Source organism: Siphateles boraxobius, unplaced genomic scaffold, assembly GCF_051911475.1.
Source record: "Siphateles boraxobius isolate OS27281-9 unplaced genomic scaffold, OSU_SipBor_1 215, whole genome shotgun sequence".
Classification (NCBI taxonomy): Eukaryota; Metazoa; Chordata; class Actinopteri; order Cypriniformes; family Leuciscidae; genus Siphateles; species Siphateles boraxobius.
Genome location: NW_027508828.1, coordinates 204,559 through 232,388, shown reverse-complemented (window position 1 = coordinate 232,388; position 27,830 = coordinate 204,559). Strand labels below are relative to the sequence as shown.

General features: G+C 33.8%; 2 protein-coding genes across 6 annotated transcripts in view; one reads left to right on the top strand and one right to left on the bottom strand.

Moving 5' to 3' along the window:
- The window catches only part of tpp2 (tripeptidyl peptidase 2), a 51,685-nt gene extending 50,396 nt beyond the window's left edge, over nt 1-1,289 (top strand). For all 3 annotated transcript variants that reach the window (XM_077238008.1, XM_077238009.1, XM_077238007.1), the window contains one exon: nt 166-1,289. In XM_077238008.1, coding sequence (XP_077094123.1) covers nt 166-255 — 90 coding nt within the window. In that variant the 3' untranslated portion in view covers nt 256-1,289. The remainder of the gene's footprint in view (nt 1-165) is intronic.
- Nucleotides 1,290-27,737, bottom strand: mettl21ca (methyltransferase 21C, AARS1 lysine a). 3 transcript variants are annotated; one of them, XM_077238014.1, is made up of 12 exons: nt 27,451-27,737; nt 27,076-27,167; nt 26,819-26,958; nt 26,287-26,404; nt 24,808-25,521; nt 24,585-24,730; nt 23,402-23,525; nt 22,705-23,322; nt 21,091-21,239; nt 20,858-20,981; nt 2,828-4,706; nt 1,290-2,624 (listed from the first exon to the last, which is right to left on the bottom strand). In XM_077238014.1, the coding sequence occupies exons 2-11, from the start codon at nt 27,137-27,139 to the stop codon at nt 4,321-4,323; spliced, it is 2,583 nt and encodes an 860-aa protein (XP_077094129.1). In that variant the 5' UTR covers nt 27,140-27,167; nt 27,451-27,737; the 3' UTR covers nt 1,290-2,624; nt 2,828-4,320. The 3 variants fall into 3 exon arrangements, with proteins under 3 accessions (XP_077094129.1, XP_077094131.1, XP_077094130.1); XM_077238016.1 differs by having other exon boundaries at nt 2,828-4,999; nt 27,451-27,664; XM_077238015.1 differs by having other exon boundaries at nt 2,828-4,818; nt 20,733-20,981; nt 27,451-27,624.
- Nucleotides 27,738-27,830: the final 93 nt, after the last annotated feature.

Genomic DNA, 27,830 nt, shown 5'->3' with positions numbered 1-27,830 from the left:
CTGTTACTGACGAGTTACTGTTAATGACGAGTTACTGCTACTGACGAGTTACTGACGAGTTAATGACAAGTTACCGACGAGGTGAGTTACTGGTGAGTTATTGTTACTGATTAGTTGAGGATGCGTTGAGTAAACGTTGAGTTGATGATCTCTTGTGTCCCTCAGCTGCTGCGTTCTCTGGGCTGGTCTCACTGCGTCTCCTACACGGAGAACTGGCTCCCCATCATGTTCCCGTCAGACTTCACACCGTTCTAATGTCTTAAACTGAGGAGACTCTTAATGCCTTCTGGAAACCATCAGAAACCAAACACCTCATATCACACGGATCCCATAATGCCTTCCTGCGTGCGGATCTCTGCACACACACGGTTTCTATCATATCTGTGTTCGTCGTATAATAACCTGCATTATGTTGTTTGAAATGTGATTTCTGGGCATTTGCTCGGTGGACATTTTTTCCTCCACAACAATAATACAAGTGCAATATGATGGATGTCCAGTTGAGTTCTGTGGGTGACATGTCAATATAAGAAAATATCATTTTCTTTTTTTTCTCTTTTTTTGGGGTGAATTTTTTGTAATTTTTTTGTGATTGACTTTGGGTATGTCAAATGTATGCATGTTTTATAAAGACAGGAGTGTCATTTTATGTTCATGGCTTTCAGTTTTGTGCCGCTCTGAAGTAAGACTGTGATTTGAAAGTCGTCCATATTCAGTTTTCTTCTGAATTTTAAGTGAAACAGAGATTGTCATCTTGTGTGTCTGGAATATCATTCAGAGTTTAGACATTGAAAACCATAGGGGAAAAAAAACCAGCAACTCATGTTTTCACCAGGATCCAGACGTGACATCACATCCTGCTTTCACGGTTTTTTATTTTAATCATGTGTGTTGGCGTTGTTTGTTGATGTTCAGGGCACGAGGCGTTTCCAACGACAGGTTCTTCAAAAATGGCCTTAAATATTCACAATCTCCCGTCCACCCCTGCGTTTCTTCAGGAAATATCACATCATTCTGTATCAAAAACCCTTGAATATCTTCAGATATCAATCAGATATTTATGGATGTCTTGTATTTATAAAGTATAAATGAATACTAGGTAATGCCAATATTTTAAAGTCATTTTAATTCATGCGTAGAGTAGGTAGGTGTTATTTTATATTCATTACTCCTCGTGAGACGTTTCAGATGTTACAGCCGGTTATTTTGTAAACGCGGTAAATGTGCTGAACGGTGTATTTGATGAAGATTCTGAATAAAATGGTCTGGAACGGACAACATATTGCTCATTTTTGTGACAAACTGGCTTTATTCAGGAGTTATTCATATTAAGAACAACAGTATAAAAATTGTTTACCGTTTTAAAATGACGTTTAGTATTCTATGATATTGTTCTAAACAATATTTGGGATATCATGAATGTTTATGGTTATGTGCATAGCAGAATTCTTTTTTTTAACATCAATGTAAAACACTTAAATAATAAAAAAAATGATATTGCTTGCATTAAAGAATTAAGTCACTTGAAACCGCAGAATCTATTTTTACACCTTTGATATGGATAAATCTTATACAATCCCTTATGAAAATAATAATAAAATAAAATAACACACAAACAAACCCACTGCAAAACATTATTTAACATTATACTAAAATTATATAACTAACATTATATAAAACAAAAACCTAATTCTGGGTTTCCTCCCTTTCCAGATACATTTTGAAAATAGTTTTTCCCATTCTAAAAATTGCTCCATCTATAAATTCAAACTGAAATCAATATATTATGCTCATCTTGACTGACTCAACTATTTTCAAAAAAGGGGATAAGATTCCTAATTTATAATTTTCACTAAGAAATGTACATTATTTCATCTGATATTTACTTATTGATTTCTTAAAGTCCCCCTGTGGTGAAAATCCAGCTTTTAATGTTGTTTATATGTCTTTGTGGTGTTTTTAATATGCTTTAAGACAAATCATGTGTAAATTCATAAGTCGACAGCATTGCTGAGTATTTTCTGCTTAAAACTGCAGTGAACCAAAGACAGTCTCAAAAACACGCTTTGAAATCGCTGGTGTTTCTGACGTCACAAACTACCTTGTAACCAATCAGATCAATGTGTGATCGTCAACGAGTGGATCTCTGAGTGAGTGAGTGAGTGGAGGCGGAGCTCATTTGCATATTCATAGCACCGTGCATACTAAATGAGGGATGAAGACATTTTTTTATAGGAAAAAAACGTTTAAATATGTAATTTTGGTGATCAAAGATGAGTTTTAAGGGATAAAATGATCGACTACAGGGGGACTTTAAGCACAACATTATCCATCAAGGCACGGTATGACTTCGTATTTTACATGTCTGTTGTCTGTCTCTTTTTATTGTTTAATAATTTTGTGCTAATGTGCACAAACTTCTTTTCCTTCAGCAGGCATATTTATTTTAACATCAGCATGGCTTTATTACAATTCAGACAATTCAGGATTTGTTTTTTGAGGAATTACTGTTCATACTGTTATTTTGCAATTGATCAAATCAGAATGATCATAATCAGTCCGATTCAAATCTGACAAGATGAAAGATGATAAACGTGACTTAAATTTCGATCTGACTGTTCATACTAGAATCTAAAAAACACACATATTTACAAACACATAGTCTAAACGGCTAAAACATTAAATAATTTTTTTGTTATTCAAAACCACACATAAATAGGCTAAGTTGATTTGGGTTGGAAAAGTGATTTTTTTTTCTTTTCTTTTTTTTTCTGGCCGGTCATTGGAATTTGAAATCGGATTAAAATGTCAATCAAATGTCTATCACAACATATAGTAGGTATATGTACAGTCCAATTATTATTACACTGCTAAATCGTTGTTGTAGAAGGTTACTTTGCATAAAAATGCTGATTTGTTGATTTATAAATGTCAATGTTCACACTCAGCCCTAAATATTCTTCCGAGAAATAAATGTGAATTGTCTGCAGTGTGAATCTGGCGTTGGATCACAGACACGCAAGCTTTCACAGCGGGGTAAAGTTAGTTTTAGGTTCGATATTCGCTGCATATTCACATAGGCTGCTTTAGGGACCGTCTGCAAATTAAGCTCACAGTGCAAACCGAAGTCCAATAATTCATGTTTTTTCGTGTTCCAAAGGTTGTAGATGTTCCTAGTGGCTACTCTGGCTTACTACAGGTGAGGTTTTGCCAATACCTGCCTTACTGTATGTACAGTACAGAAATATTTTTAGAATCAAATTAAAGTAATTCACATAAAGTTTTTTTTTTTTCATGTTTCAAAGGTTGTAGTAATTCCCTAGTGCATAGCTGTCGACATTGAACATTGAAAATAAGGGAGATTTCCCGGAATCCATCCCCAAAATAAGGGATTTTTTTACACGATTCTTACCCACAAACTTTTAAAAAAGCACTAATCAGTAACAGTCTAAAGAGTTTATAACTACATATAGGATTACATGTGAGAGAGAGAAAGAGACTCTGTGTGTGTGTGTGTGTGTGTGTGTGTGTGTGTGTGTGTGTGTGTGTGTGTGTGTGTGTGTGTGTGTGTGTGTGTGTGTGAGAGAGAGAGAGAGAGAGAGAGAAAGAGACCGTGTGTGTGTGTGTGTTAGGGGTGTGACCGTAACCGTGAGACCGACGGTTATAGTTGAACACCGTCATTACAACTCTATAACCGCCAAAACCGTGTTATTAAATTGTTTTTTAAAAAAAAATTTTTTTAACATAGAGAACTTTTAAATACTAATATCAGCTTACGGGGGAAACGGAGGCGGTGCTTCGGAAGTTCGGAGGCTGCTACTGCTGGAGATGCTTCGGGAGAGGTCTGTGCCCCTTTACTGATCAGAGCGCACACTGACACGAAGTTAGGGTTAAGCTTTGTTTATACCATGGTTTATACTCGACGCGTCCGCACGAGCACGATGGTGCGCGCGGCAAAAATGACGAGTTGGGTGCGCAAAACCGGCAAGACCCCCATTTCGCTTTGCTGTGTGCACGGCTTTTTTTGTAACAGCGCGCGCGGCGCCGCATCCGAGGATAAACAACTTCAAGCCGAATCTGCCCGAACTTGTACGTCTCACACAATCAGAGCGAAAAAATACGGGATATTTTACGGGAAAATACTAAAACGGGAAGACAGTGTGAAAAGAGGTAAAATACGTGAGAAACCCGGAAAAAACGGGAGGTTTGACAGCTATGCCCTAGTGACCAGACTGACTTACTACATGTGAAATGATCTTAATCACCACCTTAATCTACTTCTTCCAGCAGAAAACCTTCTTAAAGCGGTGCGTAAAGTTCTCAGATCCTCATGGTAGCCGTGTAAATCCTCACCTCATCAATCTCTGTCAGCAATGTAGTGTTAAAAGCTTTCTGAAGGTTCCCTATAAACTCCAGGTCGGCCTGATAGCGGACCTTGTTTGCGAAGATCAGAGTCGTGTGCGGACCACAGAAGTGTCGCATGGTGTCGAGGAGCTCGGTGAGATAGTCGTGGTGATAGACCACATCAGCTGCCAACACGTAATCGTAGTGGTGTGTGGACCGGGGAAACATCTCCTCCAGTTTGTAACCCCATGCCAGCGCTGTAACCCGAGGCTCGTGTCTCCAGTGACACCGGGTGTTCCGGTTCAAGTTGCACCTCAGATTGCCAAGGATTTCTGGGAGATCCGTGGCTGTCAGTTTAGCACCTGCAAATCAGTGACATTACTTAGTTCTGCTTGCTTTCCTGTAGCTCAAACAGTAGAGCGTTGGCGCTTGCAACGCCAAGGTCGTGGGTTCGATTCCCAGGGAAAGCAAGAACTAATAAGAATGTAAAAAAAAAAATGTGTACCTTGAAATGCAATGTAAGTCGCTTTGGATAAAAGCATCTGCCAAATGCATAAATGTAAATGTAAATGCTTGATCTAAAACCAGTGGCACGTTCAAGCTCAAACCGGTGCACAACATTTTGCTACGGTTTCAGGGTTGAACGACATGTTTCCTGGAAACGGTATGCAACGGGGTTTGAGACACGTTTTCTATTGTTTGGTGTGTGTCAAAAATGTCCGCCCAATCAGCAGCAACATGTATATAAACCACGAGTATGGCAAGCCGTTTTAGCTTAAATTGTACCCAGTGTTACTCGTCATAATTGCATTTTTACTAGTAAGAATTCAATTAGAGAGCTCTACAATTCAATTCTTACTAGTAACAATTCCAATTAGAGAGCTCTACAAATTAATTTTTACTAGTCATATGTCTCCATTGACCTTCATTCATTTTTAATTAAGGAGCTCTACAATTGAATTGTTACTAGTAAAAAAACAAATTAAAGATATGTATAATTGCAGAGCTCTGTAATTGAATTAAATTACATTCTGACTAGTAAAAACTGAATTAGTCAGCTCTAATTGTAATTGTTACAAGTAATAATTGGATTAGAGAGCTCTGTAATTGTTACAAGTAATAATTGGATTAGAGAGCTCTGTAATTGTAATTGTTACAAGTAATAATTGGATTAGAGAGCTCTGTAATTGTAATTGTTACAAGTAATAATTGGATTAGAGAGCTCTGTAATTGTAATTGTTACTAGTAATAATTGGATTAGAGAGCTCTGTAATTGTAATTGTTACAAGTAATAATTGGATTAGAGAGCTCTGTAATTGTAATTGTTACTAGTAATAATTGGATTAGAGAGCTCTGTAATTGTAATTGTTACTAGTAATAATTGGATTAGAGAGCTCTGTAATTGTAATTGTTACAAGTAATAATTGGATTAGAGAGCTCTGTAATTGTAATTGTTATAAGTAATAATTGGATTAGAGAGCTCTGTAATTGTAATTGTTATAAGTAATAATTGGATTAGAGAGCTCTGTAATTGTAATTGTTACAAGTAATAATTGGATTAGAGAGCTCTGTAATTGTAATTGTTACAAGTAATAATTGGATTAGAGAGCTCTGTAATTGTAATTGTAACAAGTAATAATTGGATTAGAGAGCTCTGTAATTGTAATTGTTACTAGTAATAATTGGATTAGAGAGCTCTGTAATTGTAATTGTTACAAGTAATAATTGGATTAGAGAGCTCTGTAATTGTAATTGTTACTAGTAATAATTGGATTAGAGAGCTCTGTAATTGTAATTGTTACAAGTAATAATTGGATTAGAGAGCTCTGTAATTGTAATTGTTACTAGTAATAATTGGATTAGAGAGCTCTGTAATTGTAATTGTTACTAGTAGTAATTGGATTAGAGAGCTCTGTAATTGTAATTGTTACTAGTAATAATTGGATTAGAGAGCTCTGTAATTGTAATTGTTACAAGTAATAATTGGATTAGAGAGTTCTGTAATTGTAATTGTTACTAGTAATAATTGGATTAGAGAGCTCTGTAATTGTAATTGTTACAAGTAGTAATTGGATTCGAGAGCTCTGTAATTGTAATTGTTTCTAGTAATAATTGGATTAGAGAGCCCTGTAATTGTAATTGTTACAAGTAGTAATTGGATTAGAGAGCTCTGTAATTGTAATTGTTATAAGTAATAATTGGATTAGAGAGCTCTGTAATTGTAATTGTTACAAGTAATAATTGGATTAGAGAGCTCTGTAATTGTTACAAGTAATAATTGGATTAGAGAGCTCTGTAATTGTAATTGTTACTAGTAATAATTGGATTAGAGGGCTCTGTAATTGTAATTGTTACAAGTAATAATTGGATTAGAGAGCTCTGTAATTGTAATTGTTACAAGTAATAATTGGATTAGAGAGCTCTGTAATTGTAATTGTTATAAGTAATAATTGGATTAGAGAGCTCTGTAATTGTAATTGTTATAAGTAATAATTGGATTAGAGAGCTCTGTAATTGTAATTGTTATAAGTAATAATTGGATTAGAGAGCTCTGTAATTGTAATTGTTATAAGTAATAATTGGATTAGAGAGCTCTGTAATTGTAATTGTTACAAGTAATAATTGGATTAGAGAGCTCTTTAATTGTTACAAGTAATAATTGGATTAGAGAGCTCTGTAATTGTAATTGGTACTAGTAATAATTGGATTAGAGGGCTCTGTAATTGTAATTGTTACTAGTAATAATTGGATTAGAGGGCTCTGTAATTGTAATTGTTACTAGTAATAATTGGATTAGAGGGCTCTGTAATTGTAATTGTTACTAGTAATAATTGGATTAGAGAGCTCTGTAATTGTAATTGTTACTAGTAATAATTGGATTAGAGGGCTCTGTAATTGTAATTGTTACTAGTAATAATTGGATTAGAGAGCTCTGTAATTGTAATTGTTACAAGTAATAATTGGATTAGAGAGCTCTGTAATTGTAATTGTTATAAGTAATAATTGGATTAGAGAGCTCTGTAATTGTAATTGTTACAAGTAATAATTGGATTAGAGAGCTCTGTAATTGTTACAAGTAATAATTGGATTAGAGAGCTCTGTAATTGTAATTGTTACTAGTAATAATTGGATTAGAGGGCTCTGTAATTGTAATTGTTACTAGTAATAATTGGATTAGAGAGCTCTGTAATTGTAATTGTTACAAGTAATAATTGGATTAGAGAGCTCTGTAATTGTAATTGTTACTAGTAATAATTGGATTAGAGAGCTCTGTAATTGTAATTGTTACAAGTAATAATTGGATTAGAGAGCTCTGTAATTGTAATTGTTTCTAGTAATAATTGGATTAGAGAGCTCTGTAATTGTAATTGTTAAAAGTAATAATTGGATTAGAGAGCTCTGTAATTGTAATTGTTACACGTAATAATTGGATTAGAGAGCTCTGTAATTGTAATTGTTACACGTAATAATTGGATTAGAGAGCCCTGTAATTGTAATTGTTTCTAGTAATAATTGGATTAGAGAGCTCTGTAATTGTAATTGTTACAAGTAATAATTGGATTAGAGAGCTCTGTAATTGTAATTGTTATAAGTAATAATTGGATTAGAGAGCTCTGTAATTGTAATTGTTTCTAGTAATAATTGGATTAGAGAGCTCTGTATTTGTTACTAGTAATAATTGGATTAGGGAGCTCTGTAATTGTAATTGTTTCTAGTAATAATTGGATTAGAGAGCTCTGTATTTGTTACAAGTAATAATTGGATTAGAGAGCTCTGTAATTGTAATTGTTACAAGTAATAATTGGATTAGAGAGCTCTGTAATTGTAATTGTTTCTAGTAATAATTGGATTAGAGAGCTCTGTAATTGTAATTGTTAAAAGTAATAATTGGATTAGAGAGCTCTGTTATTGTAATTGTTACACGTAATAATTGGATTAGAGAGCTCTGTAATTGTAATTGTTACACGTAATAATTGGATTAGAGAGCCCTGTAATTGTAATTGTTTCTAGTAATAATTGGATTAGAGAGCTCTGTAATTGTAATTGTTACAAGTAATAATTGGATTAGAGAGCTCTGTAATTGTAATTGTTATAAGTAATAATTGGATTAGAGAGCTCTGTAATTGTAATTGTTTCTAGTAATAATTGGATTAGAGAGCTCTGTATTTGTTACAAGTAATAATTGGATTAGAGAGCTCTGTAATTGTAATTGTTTCTAGTAATAATTGGATTAGAGAGCTCTGTAATTGTAATTGTTACTAGTAATAATTGGATTAGAGAGCCCTGTAATTGTAATTGTTTCTAGTAATAATTGGATTAGAGAGCTCTGTAATTGTAATTGTTACACGTAATAATTGGATTAGAGAGCCCTGTAATTGTAATTGTTTCTAGTAATAATTGGATTAGAGAGCTCTGTAATTGTAATTGTTATAAGTAATAATTGGATTAGAGAGCTCTGTAATTGTAATTGTTTCTAGTAATAATTGGATTAGAGAGCTCTGTATTTGTTAAAAGTAATAATTGGATTAGAGAGCTCTGTAATTGTAATTGTTACACGTAATAATTGGATTAGAGAGCTGTGTAATTGTAATTGTTACACGTAATAATTGGATTAGAGAGCTCGGTAATTGTAATTGTTACACATAATAATTGGATTAGAGAGCTCTGTAATTGTTACAAGTAATAATTGGATTAGAGAGCTCTGTAATTGTAATTGTTTCTAGTAATAATTGGATTAGAGAGCTCTGTATTTGTTAAAAGTAATAATTGGATTAGAGAGCTCTGTAATTGTAATTGTTACACGTAATAATTGGATTAGAGAGCTCTGTAATTGTAATTGTTACAAGTAATAATTGGATTAGAGAGCTCGGTAATTGTAATTGTTACACATAATAATTGGATTAGAGAGCTCTGTAATTGTTACAAGTAATAATTGGGTTAGAGAGCTCTGTAATTGTTACTAGTAATAATTGGATTAGAGAGCTATGTAATTGTAATTGTTACAAGTAATAATTGGATTAGAGAGCTCGGTAATTGTAATTGTTACAAGTAATAATTGGATTAGAGAGCTCTGTAATTGTAATTGTTACTAGTAATAATTGGATTAGAGAGCTCTGTAATTGTAATTGTTACAAGTAGTAATTGGATTAGAGAGCTCTGTAATTGTAATTGTTTCTAGTAATAATTGGATTAGAGAGCTCTGTAATTGTAATTGTTACAAGTAATAATTGGATTAGAGAGCTCTGTAATTGTAATTGTTATAAGTAATAATTGGATTAGAGAGCTCTGTAATTGTAATTGTTTCTAGTAATAATTGGATTAGAGAGCTCTGTATTTGTTACTAGTAATAATTGGATTAGGGAGCTCTGTAATTGTAATTGTTTCTAGTAATAATTGGATTAGAGAGCTCTGTATTTGTTACAAGTAATAATTGGATTAGAGAGCTCTGTAATTGTAATTGTTACAAGTAATAATTGGATTAGAGAGCTCTGTAATTGTAATTGTTTCTAGTAATAATTGGATTAGAGAGCTCTGTAATTGTAATTGTTAAAAGTAATAATTGGATTAGAGAGCTCTGTTATTGTAATTGTTACACGTAATAATTGGATTAGAGAGCTCTGTAATTGTAATTGTTACACGTAATAATTGGATTAGAGAGCCCTGTAATTGTAATTGTTTCTAGTAATAATTGGATTAGAGAGCTCTGTAATTGTAATTGTTACAAGTAATAATTGGATTAGAGAGCTCTGTAATTGTAATTGTTATAAGTAATAATTGGATTAGAGAGCTCTGTAATTGTAATTGTTTCTAGTAATAATTGGATTAGAGAGCTCTGTATTTGTTACAAGTAATAATTGGATTAGAGAGCTCTGTAATTGTAATTGTTTCTAGTAATAATTGGATTAGAGAGCTCTGTAATTGTAATTGTTACTAGTAATAATTGGATTAGAGAGCCCTGTAATTGTAATTGTTTCTAGTAATAATTGGATTAGAGAGCTCTGTAATTGTAATTGTTACACGTAATAATTGGATTAGAGAGCCCTGTAATTGTAATTGTTTCTAGTAATAATTGGATTAGAGAGCTCTGTAATTGTAATTGTTATAAGTAATAATTGGATTAGAGAGCTCTGTAATTGTAATTGTTTCTAGTAATAATTGGATTAGAGAGCTCTGTATTTGTTAAAAGTAATAATTGGATTAGAGAGCTCTGTAATTGTAATTGTTACACGTAATAATTGGATTAGAGAGCTGTGTAATTGTAATTGTTACACGTAATAATTGGATTAGAGAGCTCGGTAATTGTAATTGTTACACATAATAATTGGATTAGAGAGCTCTGTAATTGTTACAAGTAATAATTGGATTAGAGAGCTCTGTAATTGTAATTGTTTCTAGTAATAATTGGATTAGAGAGCTCTGTATTTGTTAAAAGTAATAATTGGATTAGAGAGCTCTGTAATTGTAATTGTTACACGTAATAATTGGATTAGAGAGCTCTGTAATTGTAATTGTTACAAGTAATAATTGGATTAGAGAGCTCGGTAATTGTAATTGTTACACATAATAATTGGATTAGAGAGCTCTGTAATTGTTACAAGTAATAATTGGGTTAGAGAGCTCTGTAATTGTTACTAGTAATAATTGGATTAGAGAGCTATGTAATTGTAATTGTTACAAGTAATAATTGGATTAGAGAGCTCGGTAATTGTAATTGTTACAAGTAATAATTGGATTAGAGAGCTCTGTAATTGTAATTGTTACTAGTAATAATTGGATTAGAGAGCTCTGTAATTGTAATTGTTACAAGTAGTAATTGGATTAGAGAGCTCTGTAATTGTAATTGTTTCTAGTAATAATTGGATTAGAGAGCTCTGTAATTGTAATTGTTACAAGTAATAATTGGATTAGAGAGCTCTGTAATTGTAATTGTTTCTAGTAATAATTGGATTAGAGAGCTCTGTAATTGTAATTGTTACAAGTAATAATTGGATTAGAGAGCTCTGTAATTGTAATTGTTTCTAGTAATAATTGGATTAGAGACCTCTGTAATTGTAATTGTTACAAGTAGTAATTGGATTAGAGAGCTCTGTAATTGTAATTGTTTCTAGTAATAATTGGATTAGAGAGCTCTGTAATTGTAATTGTTACAAGTAATAATTGGATTAGAGAGCTCTGTAATTGTAATTTGTTAAAAGTAATAATTGGATTAGAGAGCTCGGTAATTGTAATTGTTACACATAATAATTGGATTAGAGAGCTCTGTAATTGTTACAAGTAATAATTGGATTAGAGAGCTCTGTAATTGTAATTGTTTCTAGTAATAATTGGATTAGAGAGCTCTGTATTTGTTAAAAGTAATAATTGGATTAGAGAGCTCTGTAATTGTAATTGTTACACGTAATAATTGGATTAGAGAGCTCTGTAATTGTAATTGTTACAAGTAATAATTAGATTAGAGAGCTCGGTAATTGTAATTGTTACACATAATAATTGGATTAGAGAGCTCTGTAATTGTTACAAGTAATAATTGGGTTAGAGAGCTCTGTAATTGTAATTGTTACTAGTAATAATTGGATTAGAGAGCTATGTAATTGTAATAGTTACAAGTAATAATTGGATTAGAGAGCTCGGTAATTGTAATTGTTACAAGTAATAATTGGATTAGAGAGCTCTGTAATTGTAATTGTTACTAGTAATAATTGGATTAGAGAGCTCTGTAATTGTAATTGTTACAAGTAGTAATTGGATTAGAGAGCTCTGTAATTGTAATTGTTTCTAGTAATAATTGGATTAGAGAGCTCTGTAATTGTAATTGTTACAAGTAATAATTGGATTAGAGAGCTCTGTAATTGTAATTGTTTCTAGTAATAATTGGATTAGAGAGCTCTGTAATTGTAATTGTTACAAGTAGTAATTGGATTAGAGAGCTCTGTAATTGTAATTGTTTCTAGTAATAATTGGATTAGAGACCTCTGTAATTGTAATTGTTACAAGTAATAATTGGATTAGAGAGCTCTGTAATTGTAATTTGTTAAAAGTAATAATTGGATTAGAGAGCTCTGTAATTGTAACTGTTACACATAATAATTGGATTAGAGAGCTCTGTAATTGTAATTTGTTAAAAGTAATAATTGGATTAGAGAGCTCTGTGATTGTAACTGTTACACATAATAATTGGATTAGAGAGTTCTGTAATTGTAATTGTTACCCATAATAATTGGATTAGTGAGCTCTGTAATTGTAATTGTTACACATAATAATTGTATTTTTACTAGTAAGAATTGAATTGTAGAGCTCTCTATTCAATTCTTACTAGTAGAAATGCAATTACGATGAGTAAGGCTGTGTACAATTTAAGCTAAAACGGCTTGCCCTATTAGAGAGCTTTGTAATTGTAATTGTTTTTAGTAATAACTGGATTAGAGAGCTCTGTAATTGTAATTGTTATAAGTAATAATTGGATTAGAGAGCTCTGTAATTGTAATTGTTATAAGTAATAATTGGATTAGAGAGCTCTGTAATTGTAATTGTTACAAGTAATAATTGGATTAGAGAGCTCTTTAATTGTTACAAGTAATAATTGGATTAGAGAGCTCTGTAATTGTAATTGGTACTAGTAATAATTGGATTAGAGGGCTCTGTAATTGTAATTGTTACTAGTAATAATTGGATTAGAGGGCTCTGTAATTGTAATTGTTACTAGTAATAATTGGATTAGAGGGCTCTGTAATTGTAATTGTTACTAGTAATAATTGGATTAGAGAGCTCTGTAATTGTAATTGTTACTAGTAATAATTGGATTAGAGGGCTCTGTAATTGTAATTGTTACTAGTAATAATTGGATTAGAGAGCTCTGTAATTGTAATTGTTACAAGTAATAATTGGATTAGAGAGCTCTGTAATTGTAATTGTTATAAGTAATAATTGGATTAGAGAGCTCTGTAATTGTAATTGTTACAAGTAATAATTGGATTAGAGAGCTCTGTAATTGTTACAAGTAATAATTGGATTAGAGAGCTCTGTAATTGTAATTGTTACTAGTAATAATTGGATTAGAGGGCTCTGTAATTGTAATTGTTACTAGTAATAATTGGATTAGAGAGCTCTGTAATTGTAATTGTTACAAGTAATAATTGGATTAGAGAGCTCTGTAATTGTAATTGTTACTAGTAATAATTGGATTAGAGAGCTCTGTAATTGTAATTGTTACAAGTAATAATTGGATTAGAGAGCTCTGTAATTGTAATTGTTTCTAGTAATAATTGGATTAGAGAGCTCTGTAATTGTAATTGTTAAAAGTAATAATTGGATTAGAGAGCTCTGTAATTGTAATTGTTACACGTAATAATTGGATTAGAGAGCTCTGTAATTGTAATTGTTACACGTAATAATTGGATTAGAGAGCCCTGTAATTGTAATTGTTTCTAGTAATAATTGGATTAGAGAGCTCTGTAATTGTAATTGTTACAAGTAATAATTGGATTAGAGAGCTCTGTAATTGTAATTGTTATAAGTAATAATTGGATTAGAGAGCTCTGTAATTGTAATTGTTTCTAGTAATAATTGGATTAGAGAGCTCTGTATTTGTTACTAGTAATAATTGGATTAGGGAGCTCTGTAATTGTAATTGTTTCTAGTAATAATTGGATTAGAGAGCTCTGTATTTGTTACAAGTAATAATTGGATTAGAGAGCTCTGTAATTGTAATTGTTACAAGTAATAATTGGATTAGAGAGCTCTGTAATTGTAATTGTTTCTAGTAATAATTGGATTAGAGAGCTCTGTAATTGTAATTGTTAAAAGTAATAATTGGATTAGAGAGCTCTGTTATTGTAATTGTTACACGTAATAATTGGATTAGAGAGCTCTGTAATTGTAATTGTTACACGTAATAATTGGATTAGAGAGCCCTGTAATTGTAATTGTTTCTAGTAATAATTGGATTAGAGAGCTCTGTAATTGTAATTGTTACAAGTAATAATTGGATTAGAGAGCTCTGTAATTGTAATTGTTATAAGTAATAATTGGATTAGAGAGCTCTGTAATTGTAATTGTTTCTAGTAATAATTGGATTAGAGAGCTCTGTATTTGTTACAAGTAATAATTGGATTAGAGAGCTCTGTAATTGTAATTGTTTCTAGTAATAATTGGATTAGAGAGCTCTGTAATTGTAATTGTTACTAGTAATAATTGGATTAGAGAGCCCTGTAATTGTAATTGTTTCTAGTAATAATTGGATTAGAGAGCTCTGTAATTGTAATTGTTACACGTAATAATTGGATTAGAGAGCCCTGTAATTGTAATTGTTTCTAGTAATAATTGGATTAGAGAGCTCTGTAATTGTAATTGTTATAAGTAATAATTGGATTAGAGAGCTCTGTAATTGTAATTGTTTCTAGTAATAATTGGATTAGAGAGCTCTGTATTTGTTAAAAGTAATAATTGGATTAGAGAGCTCTGTAATTGTAATTGTTACACGTAATAATTGGATTAGAGAGCTGTGTAATTGTAATTGTTACACGTAATAATTGGATTAGAGAGCTCGGTAATTGTAATTGTTACACATAATAATTGGATTAGAGAGCTCTGTAATTGTTACAAGTAATAATTGGATTAGAGAGCTCTGTAATTGTAATTGTTTCTAGTAATAATTGGATTAGAGAGCTCTGTATTTGTTAAAAGTAATAATTGGATTAGAGAGCTCTGTAATTGTAATTGTTACACGTAATAATTGGATTAGAGAGCTCTGTAATTGTAATTGTTACAAGTAATAATTGGATTAGAGAGCTCGGTAATTGTAATTGTTACACATAATAATTGGATTAGAGAGCTCTGTAATTGTTACAAGTAATAATTGGGTTAGAGAGCTCTGTAATTGTTACTAGTAATAATTGGATTAGAGAGCTATGTAATTGTAATTGTTACAAGTAATAATTGGATTAGAGAGCTCGGTAATTGTAATTGTTACAAGTAATAATTGGATTAGAGAGCTCTGTAATTGTAATTGTTACTAGTAATAATTGGATTAGAGAGCTCTGTAATTGTAATTGTTACAAGTAGTAATTGGATTAGAGAGCTCTGTAATTGTAATTGTTTCTAGTAATAATTGGATTAGAGAGCTCTGTAATTGTAATTGTTACAAGTAATAATTGGATTAGAGAGCTCTGTAATTGTAATTGTTATAAGTAATAATTGGATTAGAGAGCTCTGTAATTGTAATTGTTTCTAGTAATAATTGGATTAGAGAGCTCTGTATTTGTTACTAGTAATAATTGGATTAGGGAGCTCTGTAATTGTAATTGTTTCTAGTAATAATTGGATTAGAGAGCTCTGTATTTGTTACAAGTAATAATTGGATTAGAGAGCTCTGTAATTGTAATTGTTACAAGTAATAATTGGATTAGAGAGCTCTGTAATTGTAATTGTTTCTAGTAATAATTGGATTAGAGAGCTCTGTAATTGTAATTGTTAAAAGTAATAATTGGATTAGAGAGCTCTGTTATTGTAATTGTTACACGTAATAATTGGATTAGAGAGCTCTGTAATTGTAATTGTTACACGTAATAATTGGATTAGAGAGCCCTGTAATTGTAATTGTTTCTAGTAATAATTGGATTAGAGAGCTCTGTAATTGTAATTGTTACAAGTAATAATTGGATTAGAGAGCTCTGTAATTGTAATTGTTATAAGTAATAATTGGATTAGAGAGCTCTGTAATTGTAATTGTTTCTAGTAATAATTGGATTAGAGAGCTCTGTATTTGTTACAAGTAATAATTGGATTAGAGAGCTCTGTAATTGTAATTGTTTCTAGTAATAATTGGATTAGAGAGCTCTGTAATTGTAATTGTTACTAGTAATAATTGGATTAGAGAGCCCTGTAATTGTAATTGTTTCTAGTAATAATTGGATTAGAGAGCTCTGTAATTGTAATTGTTACACGTAATAATTGGATTAGAGAGCCCTGTAATTGTAATTGTTTCTAGTAATAATTGGATTAGAGAGCTCTGTAATTGTAATTGTTATAAGTAATAATTGGATTAGAGAGCTCTGTAATTGTAATTGTTTCTAGTAATAATTGGATTAGAGAGCTCTGTATTTGTTAAAAGTAATAATTGGATTAGAGAGCTCTGTAATTGTAATTGTTACACGTAATAATTGGATTAGAGAGCTGTGTAATTGTAATTGTTACACGTAATAATTGGATTAGAGAGCTCGGTAATTGTAATTGTTACACATAATAATTGGATTAGAGAGCTCTGTAATTGTTACAAGTAATAATTGGATTAGAGAGCTCTGTAATTGTAATTGTTTCTAGTAATAATTGGATTAGAGAGCTCTGTATTTGTTAAAAGTAATAATTGGATTAGAGAGCTCTGTAATTGTAATTGTTACACGTAATAATTGGATTAGAGAGCTCTGTAATTGTAATTGTTACAAGTAATAATTGGATTAGAGAGCTCGGTAATTGTAATTGTTACACATAATAATTGGATTAGAGAGCTCTGTAATTGTTACAAGTAATAATTGGGTTAGAGAGCTCTGTAATTGTTACTAGTAATAATTGGATTAGAGAGCTATGTAATTGTAATTGTTACAAGTAATAATTGGATTAGAGAGCTCGGTAATTGTAATTGTTACAAGTAATAATTGGATTAGAGAGCTCTGTAATTGTAATTGTTACTAGTAATAATTGGATTAGAGAGCTCTGTAATTGTAATTGTTACAAGTAGTAATTGGATTAGAGAGCTCTGTAATTGTAATTGTTTCTAGTAATAATTGGATTAGAGAGCTCTGTAATTGTAATTGTTACAAGTAATAATTGGATTAGAGAGCTCTGTAATTGTAATTGTTTCTAGTAATAATTGGATTAGAGAGCTCTGTAATTGTAATTGTTACAAGTAATAATTGGATTAGAGAGCTCTGTAATTGTAATTGTTTCTAGTAATAATTGGATTAGAGACCTCTGTAATTGTAATTGTTACAAGTAGTAATTGGATTAGAGAGCTCTGTAATTGTAATTGTTTCTAGTAATAATTGGATTAGAGAGCTCTGTAATTGTAATTGTTACAAGTAATAATTGGATTAGAGAGCTCTGTAATTGTAATTTGTTAAAAGTAATAATTGGATTAGAGAGCTCGGTAATTGTAATTGTTACACATAATAATTGGATTAGAGAGCTCTGTAATTGTTACAAGTAATAATTGGATTAGAGAGCTCTGTAATTGTAATTGTTTCTAGTAATAATTGGATTAGAGAGCTCTGTATTTGTTAAAAGTAATAATTGGATTAGAGAGCTCTGTAATTGTAATTGTTACACGTAATAATTGGATTAGAGAGCTCTGTAATTGTAATTGTTACAAGTAATAATTAGATTAGAGAGCTCGGTAATTGTAATTGTTACACATAATAATTGGATTAGAGAGCTCTGTAATTGTTACAAGTAATAATTGGGTTAGAGAGCTCTGTAATTGTAATTGTTACTAGTAATAATTGGATTAGAGAGCTATGTAATTGTAATAGTTACAAGTAATAATTGGATTAGAGAGCTCGGTAATTGTAATTGTTACAAGTAATAATTGGATTAGAGAGCTCTGTAATTGTAATTGTTACTAGTAATAATTGGATTAGAGAGCTCTGTAATTGTAATTGTTACAAGTAGTAATTGGATTAGAGAGCTCTGTAATTGTAATTGTTTCTAGTAATAATTGGATTAGAGAGCTCTGTAATTGTAATTGTTACAAGTAATAATTGGATTAGAGAGCTCTGTAATTGTAATTGTTTCTAGTAATAATTGGATTAGAGAGCTCTGTAATTGTAATTGTTACAAGTAGTAATTGGATTAGAGAGCTCTGTAATTGTAATTGTTTCTAGTAATAATTGGATTAGAGACCTCTGTAATTGTAATTGTTACAAGTAATAATTGGATTAGAGAGCTCTGTAATTGTAATTTGTTAAAAGTAATAATTGGATTAGAGAGCTCTGTAATTGTAACTGTTACACATAATAATTGGATTAGAGAGCTCTGTAATTGTAATTTGTTAAAAGTAATAATTGGATTAGAGAGCTCTGTGATTGTAACTGTTACACATAATAATTGGATTAGAGAGTTCTGTAATTGTAATTGTTACCCATAATAATTGGATTAGTGAGCTCTGTAATTGTAATTGTTACACATAATAATTGTATTTTTACTAGTAAGAATTGAATTGTAGAGCTCTCTATTCAATTCTTACTAGTAGAAATGCAATTACGATGAGTAAGGCTGTGTACAATTTAAGCTAAAACGGCTTGCCCTATTAGAGAGCTTTGTAATTGTAATTGTTTTTAGTAATAACTGGATTAGAGAGCTCTGTAATTGTAATTGTTACACGTTATAATTGGATTAGAGAGCTCTGTAATTGTAATTGTTACACGTAATAATTGGATTAGAGAGCTCTGTAATTGTAATTGTTACATGTAATAATTGGATTAGAGAGCTCTGTAATTGTAATTGTTACATGTAATAATTGGATTAGAGAGCTCTGTAATTGTAATTGTTACATGTAATAATTGGATTAGAGAGCTCTGTAATTGTAATTTTTACATGTAATAATTGGATTAGAGAGCTCTGTAATTGTAATTGTTACTAGTAATAATTGGATTAGAGAGCTCTGTAATTGTAATTGTTACTTGTAATAATTGGATTAGAGAGTTCTGTAATTGTAATTGTTACACGTAATAATTGGATTAGAGAGCTCTGTAATTGTAATTGTTACTTGTAATAATTGGATTAGAGAGCTCTGTAATTGTAATTGTTACACGTAATAATTGGATTAGAGAGCTCTGTAATTGTAATTGTTACACGTAATAATTGGATTAGAGAGCTCTGTAATTGTAATTGTTACTTGTAGTAATTGGATTAGAGAGCTCTGTAATTGTAATTGTTACACGTAATAATTGGATTAGAGAGCTCTGTAATTGTAATTGTTACTTGTAATAATTGGATTAGAGAGCTCTGTAATTGTAATTGTTACATGTAATAATTGGATTAGAGAGCTCTGTAATTGTAATTGTTACATGTAATAATTGGATTAGAGAGCTCTGTAATTGTAACTAGTAATAATTGGATTAGAGGGCTCTGTAATTGTAATTGTTACATGTAATAATTGGATTAGAGAGCTCTGTAATTGTAATTGTTACATATAATAATTGGATTAGAGAGCTCTGTAATTGTAATTGTTACATGTAATAATTGGATTAGAGAGCTCTGTAATTGACCTATGGCTAAGCCACGCCCCCAAACGCAATGCGCCAATCACAGTGCGCATAGCTCCCAATACACTCGGACATTCTCTGCTTCCACGTCCATTGAAAGGCATTGCAGTTAGTCAGTTTCCATTCGTTTTTATGTTTTTTCTTATCATTTTAAGTTTAAAATGGTCAAACGGTGTGCATGGAGTACATGCAACTCCGACACTAGGTATCCCGAGAGGCTGGGTGAATGAGGAGAGCAAACTAAAGTAAACTGTGACATATTATACCCAAAATCTCTTCGTACAAAAATTTGGCACCAAAGATTATTCGGACACTTTGTTCTGACTAGGTAGTGTTTTTTCTTTAATTGCTAATGCACCTTTTTACACCACAGACTGAACAACATGAAGCATTGCTTGGTGATTGGTTAAGTTAAACTGGTATTATCTAATTGTGCAGTTAAATTTAACAGCTGACAGATATTCAACATAATTCATGGGTGAGAGTCTAACAGAAGGACGGACAAAACCAGTGAAATATCAACTGATTTCATAACTGATTTAGAGAAAAATATATTTCCCCCCTCCGCTTTCAATAATAACATTGTGTACACAACATTGTTTTTTTAAAAAGTTGTCATTTACATCAATCTGCATAAATACGCCATCGAGCGCCATCATAACTATGCCAAACTGGGCGCTCGCATGACTAATGTGACGTTTGAGAACCTAAAACCCCGTTTCTCCCAGTTGACACGGCAACACATAACCGGCGTTATCAAAAATCTCCACTTTGGCCGGAGTTTTTAGAAATAATCGTTTTCTGTAATAAAAGCGGGGTTTTTGTGTAAATGAGAGCCAAAACGGCAGGGAAATATCTTTGTGTAAACGGGGCATGAATAAATTTAGGTTTCACTCTATGTAATTGCTTACGTTGCATGAGTCGAACCTTGCAGAACCTGTGGAGTGGGTTAAATCAGTACGTCCTAAGCCCTTGATCACTTGGAATCACCAATGGAGCTGATTTATTATTTATATTTGTTTTTCGTTATGAATTTGTTTGGTGCTCCATTTAATATGCCTATTGGTATGCTTGGGGTGTTGGAGAAAATATATAATATTACACAAATAAAACTTCAATACAATAACCTACTGTGTAACAAACAGTCAGCGTATGGTAGTATTAACCACATAGAGTATTATGAGGTTGAATTTTCAGCAATAATCTGCTGAGTGCTTTTGTTTGAGTGTGGTTCAAAAACACTCCCCAAGACTTACCCAGAAGTGTGGCAACTATCGAGAGAAGACCCGTTCCCGCTCCGAGCTCCAGGGTCAGTTTGTCGAGTAGATCGATCTGCTGTCGGCCTGTCGAGGTGTCCAGGAATTTGCAAAGGGCCAATGCCTACGACATTCAAAACCAAGTGTTCATAGAGTCCATGCAGTTTACCGTCTCACTAAGCACATACAGTTTCTTCCTGATCTGATTGGTTGGCTGAATGTTTCGTGCTCACCGCTGGCCATACTGTGCTGCCATAATAGTCTATGGATTCCAGAATCCTGATTTCATGACCTAGAAAGTAGTAGGTTTCCTTGCTATAACTGTAGTAGACAGTGGGAGCCCATGATCTCTGTTTAGGTGTTTCTGTGTTGACATGTTCAGCTGAGGGAAAGACAGAAAAGGAGTATCCCATCAAATAAGTATCCATATAAGCACATTGGTATTAGGGTTGTAAGACTGGAAAAACGTTTTTTTCCTCGAGTGGACAAAGGACCTTGCTGCAAATTAACATTTTTGAGATTGAAACATTTTCTCACCTCCCTCATCCTAATCTACATTTCTTCCCCTCATCCCCCACTCTTGCAGAGATCACCCAAACTCACACAAGAATCTTTATGGTTTAATGTGAATAATTAGCATAGAGTATTATACAATGTTAAGTATCATTTTAAATGTCTCAGTGCGACTGGTACAAAATGTCTCATTCCCAAAGAAATAAACAAACCAAAAGGTAATAAAGTTCTTAAGAGTTTAAAAATATCTTGCACACAGAAAGGTGTGACCTCCAAATGCAAATTACCATTGCTAGCACATGTTAACATTGTTAGAGGTTCTGTCTATATAATGAAATGCAGCAAAAGGATCAGGGCTTCTGTATCTCAGATCAGACCGTGAATGTTGAGAGTGGCCGAGACTCTCAGCTTCATGTATTTCCTAATGTCGGGTTTGCATCTTTTCTCTTTATTCCAGAGCATTTGATGTTATTGTATCGATTACATTTGAACTGATTATGAAATTGGCATGATACATTTACCTGAAATAATAAATTGTTACATTTGATTATCCTAATTGACCTTGACATTATTTTCATTCAAAAGTTTAAAAAGAATAGTCAAACATTCGCTCACACTTTTAATGATGCACAGATATCATTAAAACCTTTTCATTTATGGAGTCAGACGAAATAACGAATTAATACATGAGAAAATGTATTTCATTTAATCAAATTAATTACACACGGAAAGACGGAACGCACCTTCACCCGCTGATCGGAAAACCTTCTTTGGGCCGATCCAGCCGGCCCTTTTACAGGGTCAATATGATTTTGCCAAGTAAGACATGTTCCATGATCTACATATTTTGTTGATCCTGGAATAACATTCCTGTCCCAAAATTTAGTCCTAACCCTATCCCTACCCCTAAACCTAACCCTACCCATAACTTTTCCCTAAAATCAGAGGGAAATGATCGGTGAATAACACTGATGTTGAAGCACCTTACCCTGGTTCTAAGCCTAAACTTGACATAAACTGTAAACTTGTCCCTCAAATCTGATTGGTTGATCTGAAAGTTGTTCCAGGATCAACAAAGATGTTGATCCAGGAACATGTGGTACTTGGTGAAATCACGTTCACCCTGTCCCTAAACCTAACCATAACATCCTTAAAATCAGGAATATTATAGAGGGGAAATAATGATGTTAGAAGCACCTTAACCCTTGGTTGCCTAATCTTTAAATTTGTCCCTGAAATCTGATTGAACAATTGGAATGTTCCAGGATCAACAACGATGTACTTTGGGAATCATGTTCACCTTGGTATTACAATTTACAGTTTGCAAGCCTAACCTTCCTCCACAGATCTTCCAGAGTCCTGGAGTTCTTCCTGTACTTGTTTCTCCTTCATGTCGTTTTCTAAACTCTGAGTATCGTCAGACTCCTGCTCTTGTTCCAGTTCCTCTGCACTGTCTCCGGTCTCACTCGTAGAGTCCGGTTCCCCAGCGTCCCCCTTGCTTGACTCAAGGTCACCGTTGTCCTCCACTTCCTCTCTAGTCTCTTGAACCTGGTCACCTTCCTTCTCTGATATCTTGCTGGTTGCTACGTAAATCCTCACATCATCCAACTCTTCAAGCAGTGTGATATCAAAATATCTGAGGAAGTTGTCGATGAAGCCCAGATCAGAGGCAAAGCGGACCTTGTTCGCCCAGACTAGAGTAGTTCCCGGCTGGCAGAAATGACGCATGGTGACCAGCAGTTCGGCCAAGAAGTCGTGGTGATAGACCACATCAGTCGCCAACACATAATCATATTGGTGTGTGGATCTAGGGAAGGCCTCATCCAGGTTGTGACCCCAGAAGAGTTCTGCTACCTGGGGCTCGTGCCTCCGCCGGCCTCTCGTGTTCCTGTTGAGGTTGCATGTCAGTTTACTCAGTATCTCAGGTAAATCCGTGGCTGTTAGTTTGGCACCTACAGAGCAATTTCAGTTATTATCTTGCAAGGTACAAAACCAATAAGATTGACACCTCAATCTCATCACAACACTTACCCAATAGCGTGACGACAACTGAAAGTAAGCCGGTTCCAGCTCCAAGCTCAAGAACTGATTTGTCTCGTAAATCAATCTGTTGACGACCCTGCGGTGTTTCCAGGAATCGGCAAAGTGCAAGTGCCTATATAAAAAAAAAAGACACAAATCACATTTTAAAGGTCCACTATGTTTGATTTGAAGGAGTAGCTGTATATATAAAAATAAATAAAACAAATAAAACTCTATAAAAACAACAATACAGTCCTTTTAAAAAAGGCGACTACTGTAATGAGTCTTAATGTAAGGAGTAATATTCTCTTTCTGGAACAAAGGGTTTAAAAGTTATTATAACCACAAGAAAAATGGATTTTTGAAATAGTGGTTGCGCTATAGAGTTGATCCTAGAGACCTCAAAGTTGGTCAGTTTACTATGCAGAACCACATCTATCAGTGTACCAAATGTCATAATTTTTCTATGTATGGTTGATAGTGCTGCCATAGACTCCCATTCAGGATGAATAACAAGAAAACCAACAGATACAATAAGGGCCCTTAATTAAAACATAACACATTTGTAATAATTTATACTTTGTTGCATTATTCATTGTAATTCCTTGCACACAATGTATTGTTTTTATGCATATGGATATATTTTTGTTGTTTTTGTGGTGCATATGTACATGTGAAATTCAGATTTATGTAAGATTGTTTTTTGCCCATTAATTCTGTCCATATCGGTTTCTATGATTCCAGGCTGTTGGTATGTGCTAAATGGATTCCACAGAAGGGAAACCCAATATAACACTCATTATATCTCTGGGACTGCATGAGGTCAACACTGGTCAACCACCCACAAATCCTCGCTGTATCTTCTCCAGTTTCTTGAATGACTGTCAAAACCCACTGGAATTGGTCTGGGGTCCTGATTTATTTTGATGGTCTGGCACTGCAGACAGGGAGCCAAATGTACACCATTTGGTAGATAGGAGAAAGACTCATTATAATGTTGAAAGACACAAATCACATTTTAAAGGTGCACCATGTTTGTTTTGCTTGACTCTACGCCTGTTATCTTGGTCTTTACACTGATACTGATTGCCTTGGATGCATCATCACACAAAAGTAAAGTTCTTTGGTTACTAATGTCATCGTAGATATGTGTATTTGTCTCTCATTATTTCTGCAGCTGTAAGTGTCTCACCGCTGGCCATATTGTAGCACCGTAAGAATCGATGGACTCCTCGATTGTGATTGTCTGTCCCAAAAACTGGTAAACTTCTTTCAAAGGTCTGTAGGAAATTTCCGGTGCAAATGATTTAACCTTCTCATTCTCTGTGCTTCCTTCCTCTGAAATAAAAGGCCAAATCAGACTTTAATGCATTCGACAAGTGACTGTGGTCTAATTTTCAGGATGTATTACTAACCAGATTTCTGCTCTGCGAATGCTGAGTCCATTTCAGAGCAGCCGTCTCCATTGACCATAGTTTCAAGATCTGTGTTGTCCTCCTCCTCCTCTTCTTCTTTGTTATTGTTTACATTTCCATCCTCCAAATTTAACGTTTCCTCCTGATTTTCCATATCAACATACCCTGGTTTCCTTTGGATATCTTTATTTTCATATTCTTGAATCTGTTCTACAGGCTTTTGTTCTGTCAGTTTGACCTTTTCTTCAGTAACATCTTGCTTTGACTCGTTCTTGTCAACTTGTTTCTTCGCAACCCCTTCGATCTGTTTTGACATCACTAGTGCTCTTTCATCTCTCGTGGTGGCAGAGTAAATCTTAACTTCTCCGTTGTCTGCCAGCAGGTTGGTGTTGAACGTTTTTTTGAAGTTCTCCTCAAAAACCAGATCTGAATCAAAGCGGGTCTTGTTGGCCCATATGAGGGTTGTTCTGGGCTGGCAGAAATGGCGCATGGTGACCAGTAATTCTGCTAGGAAGTCATGATGATAGACCACATCGGCTGCTAAGATGTAGTCGTATCTGTAGACTGAATGAGGGAAGGTCTTATCGAGCTCGTAACCCCACGAGAGCTCCGCCACCTGCGGGGTGTATCTGCAGCGCCCCCGTGTGTTTCTGGACAGGTTACATCTCAGGTTCCCGAGGATCTCCGGCAGGTCTGTTGCTGTCACCCAAGCACCTGGAGAGGATTTATACAGGTGTAAAAATGCATAACACAATCATATGTTCACAATATGTTTTTGAACAATGTCATGTCATGTCACCTTCATTTATATAGCTCTTTTAACAATATAGATGTTTCAAAGCAGCTTTACAGAGATAATAGGAAATTAAAGTAACAGAGATTGTTTAGGCTTTACAGCAGATCTAGAATAAAGTTATTTTCCAGATAAAGTTAGTTTTGATTGATTCACTTCCGTTGTAAAGATCATTAGTTATTAACTTAGCGGCCGCTAACACGACACCGTTCTCATCCACACAACAACAGTGTTTGGTGCTCGAGAATGCAAACCTTGAAATAGGTTCCAAGGTGCAAGCGTTGACATTTTTTTAAAAAACGTTATCATCTCCGCGTAAACTTCAAAAAGGTGAATCTGTGAAGCGCTGACGCCGTCTACATGCGTATTAGGTGTTTAGTCTATAGGTATTCGCTTGAATATAAATGTGTGCAGGCGTGTAGCCTTTCTTTACAAATTGATCCCAACAAATTATTTGTCTGGCCTTAAAAAATCATAATACAGAATTGTTTGTCGCTTCCACGTATCCATGCAAACTGGAATCATTTTGACAACGTGTATCTGTACAGAGCTGAAGGGAACGGAAGGCCTTCACAGGGGAGAGACTAGTCGACACTTCAGGAGTGCGTTGTCATCGTGTCCAAGCGCAGGTCCTTCATCAGATCTGAATGAGTTTGTGGATCTGAATCTGAATCTTTAGTACCTACCCAACAGACTGGCCACGATGGACACGAGACCTGTGCCAGATCCAATCTCTAGCACCGCCTTGTCAAGAACATCAACCGTCGCTCGATTAGATTCAAGGTAGTGGCACAGAGCCAAAGCCTAAATAAGAATTCACAATGATGATTTCATGAAGATAAACATCAATCAACAACAAATGTACAAAGGGTTGGAGGTTTGGTGAGGCCCCTGGTGGAGAACCACTGCTCTAGAGGCATCAAATGTAGTCGTGAAAATGATCAGTTTCAGGCTGGTTTCTCAAACACTCCCACCACATGCATGTCCCTGTCTGCCATTGGTCAGTCAGTCAGATAATCCCGCCCCAAACTCACATGATTGGTTGAGCCAAACAAACATATCAATGTTGTAAAAGCGTCACAGTGTTTACACTTTAGGAATTGAACTATCAATGACTGACTGAAATGAAACTGACACACCAGAAAATATTTGAACATCCAAACTAATGACCAGGGTTATCTTTAATATTTCAAATACTTAATAAACTAATTGTCTTACTCCTGGCCAGATGACAGAACCATATGAATCAAGAGACTCCCAGATGTTGATCTCATGACCGGCGAAATGAAGGATCTCCTTTCCGATGGAGGACAGAACACTGGGTTCCCAGGATGCCCTGCGCACACGGGCTTCAACTTCTGCTCAAGATAACCAATGAAAAACAGATGCATTCCTCATCGAAATCTTCACAGATGTAGTGTGTTTGCAGAAGGTAATCTTGTGATTATTTAACAGTATATTTTTAAGTGATTTACCATCTGTATGATCTTTCCCGATGTTCAAACTCTCGTCCGTCTCCGCAGATTGAGGACAATTCATGATGATATCGGCTCGCTGACAGGATGGGCTGATTTAAAACACATTATTTTTGTTTTAAACCAGTAGGATTTTTTTTTATGTTGACCTGTTAAAATCTACTGATTCTACATTTTCTCAAACATTGTTTAGTCAGATTAGTTCATAATCTATGCAAGTGAAGCAATTAGAAATTTTAATAAAGTAACAAAACAAAGTGCATGATGTGATTTTTACAATAGGGTGAAAAACAAGGTACTTTAGAACTGAAAAGTAAATGGGAGCAATCTAATAAACTACAGTAGTTTTTATAGGTCAAAAGCATCCAAATTTACCTGTAATCAGCTCTTTTTGTATTTCCTCAATTGCATTTCACAGCTTCTGAAGAAATCACTGCAACTTCAGCTGGTTCAAATCGTCAGAGGATTGTGTGGATGCAAAGGTGAGCTTTACTTGATTCAGTCCTGTCTACAGTTATCCATAAGTGCTTTTGCAACCACATCCTCAGCGAGGTTATAGACGAGCATCATCCAACACTCCAGCGTCACGGTGGCAGGACTATATTTAGCTGGAGATTCATTAACCAGTGGCCCATCCACACAAACACAGAGATATAGAGCATGATGTAGGAGATTGGCAGTGGAGGTCTATTTGAGGAATCAAACTTCTGTTGGCACAAAGAAATCAGGAAAGTAAAAATAAAGCCCTGAGATAA

What these genes read in the sequence shown, in the direction of transcription:
- mettl21ca (XM_077238014.1), bottom strand. Translation starts at nt 27,139, where the DNA reads ATGAATTGTCCTCAATCTGCGGAGACGGACGAGAGTTTGAACATCGGG. An exon ending in GTGCTACAATATGGCCAGCG is followed by an intron (nt 23,526 to 24,584) that starts GTGAGACACTTA and finishes TTTTTTATATAG; the next exon opens with GCACTTGCACTTTGCCGATT. An exon ending in GATAGTTGCCACACTTCTGG is followed by an intron (nt 4,707 to 20,857) that starts GTAAGTCTTGGG and finishes ACTGATTTGCAG; the next exon opens with GTGCTAAACTGACAGCCACG.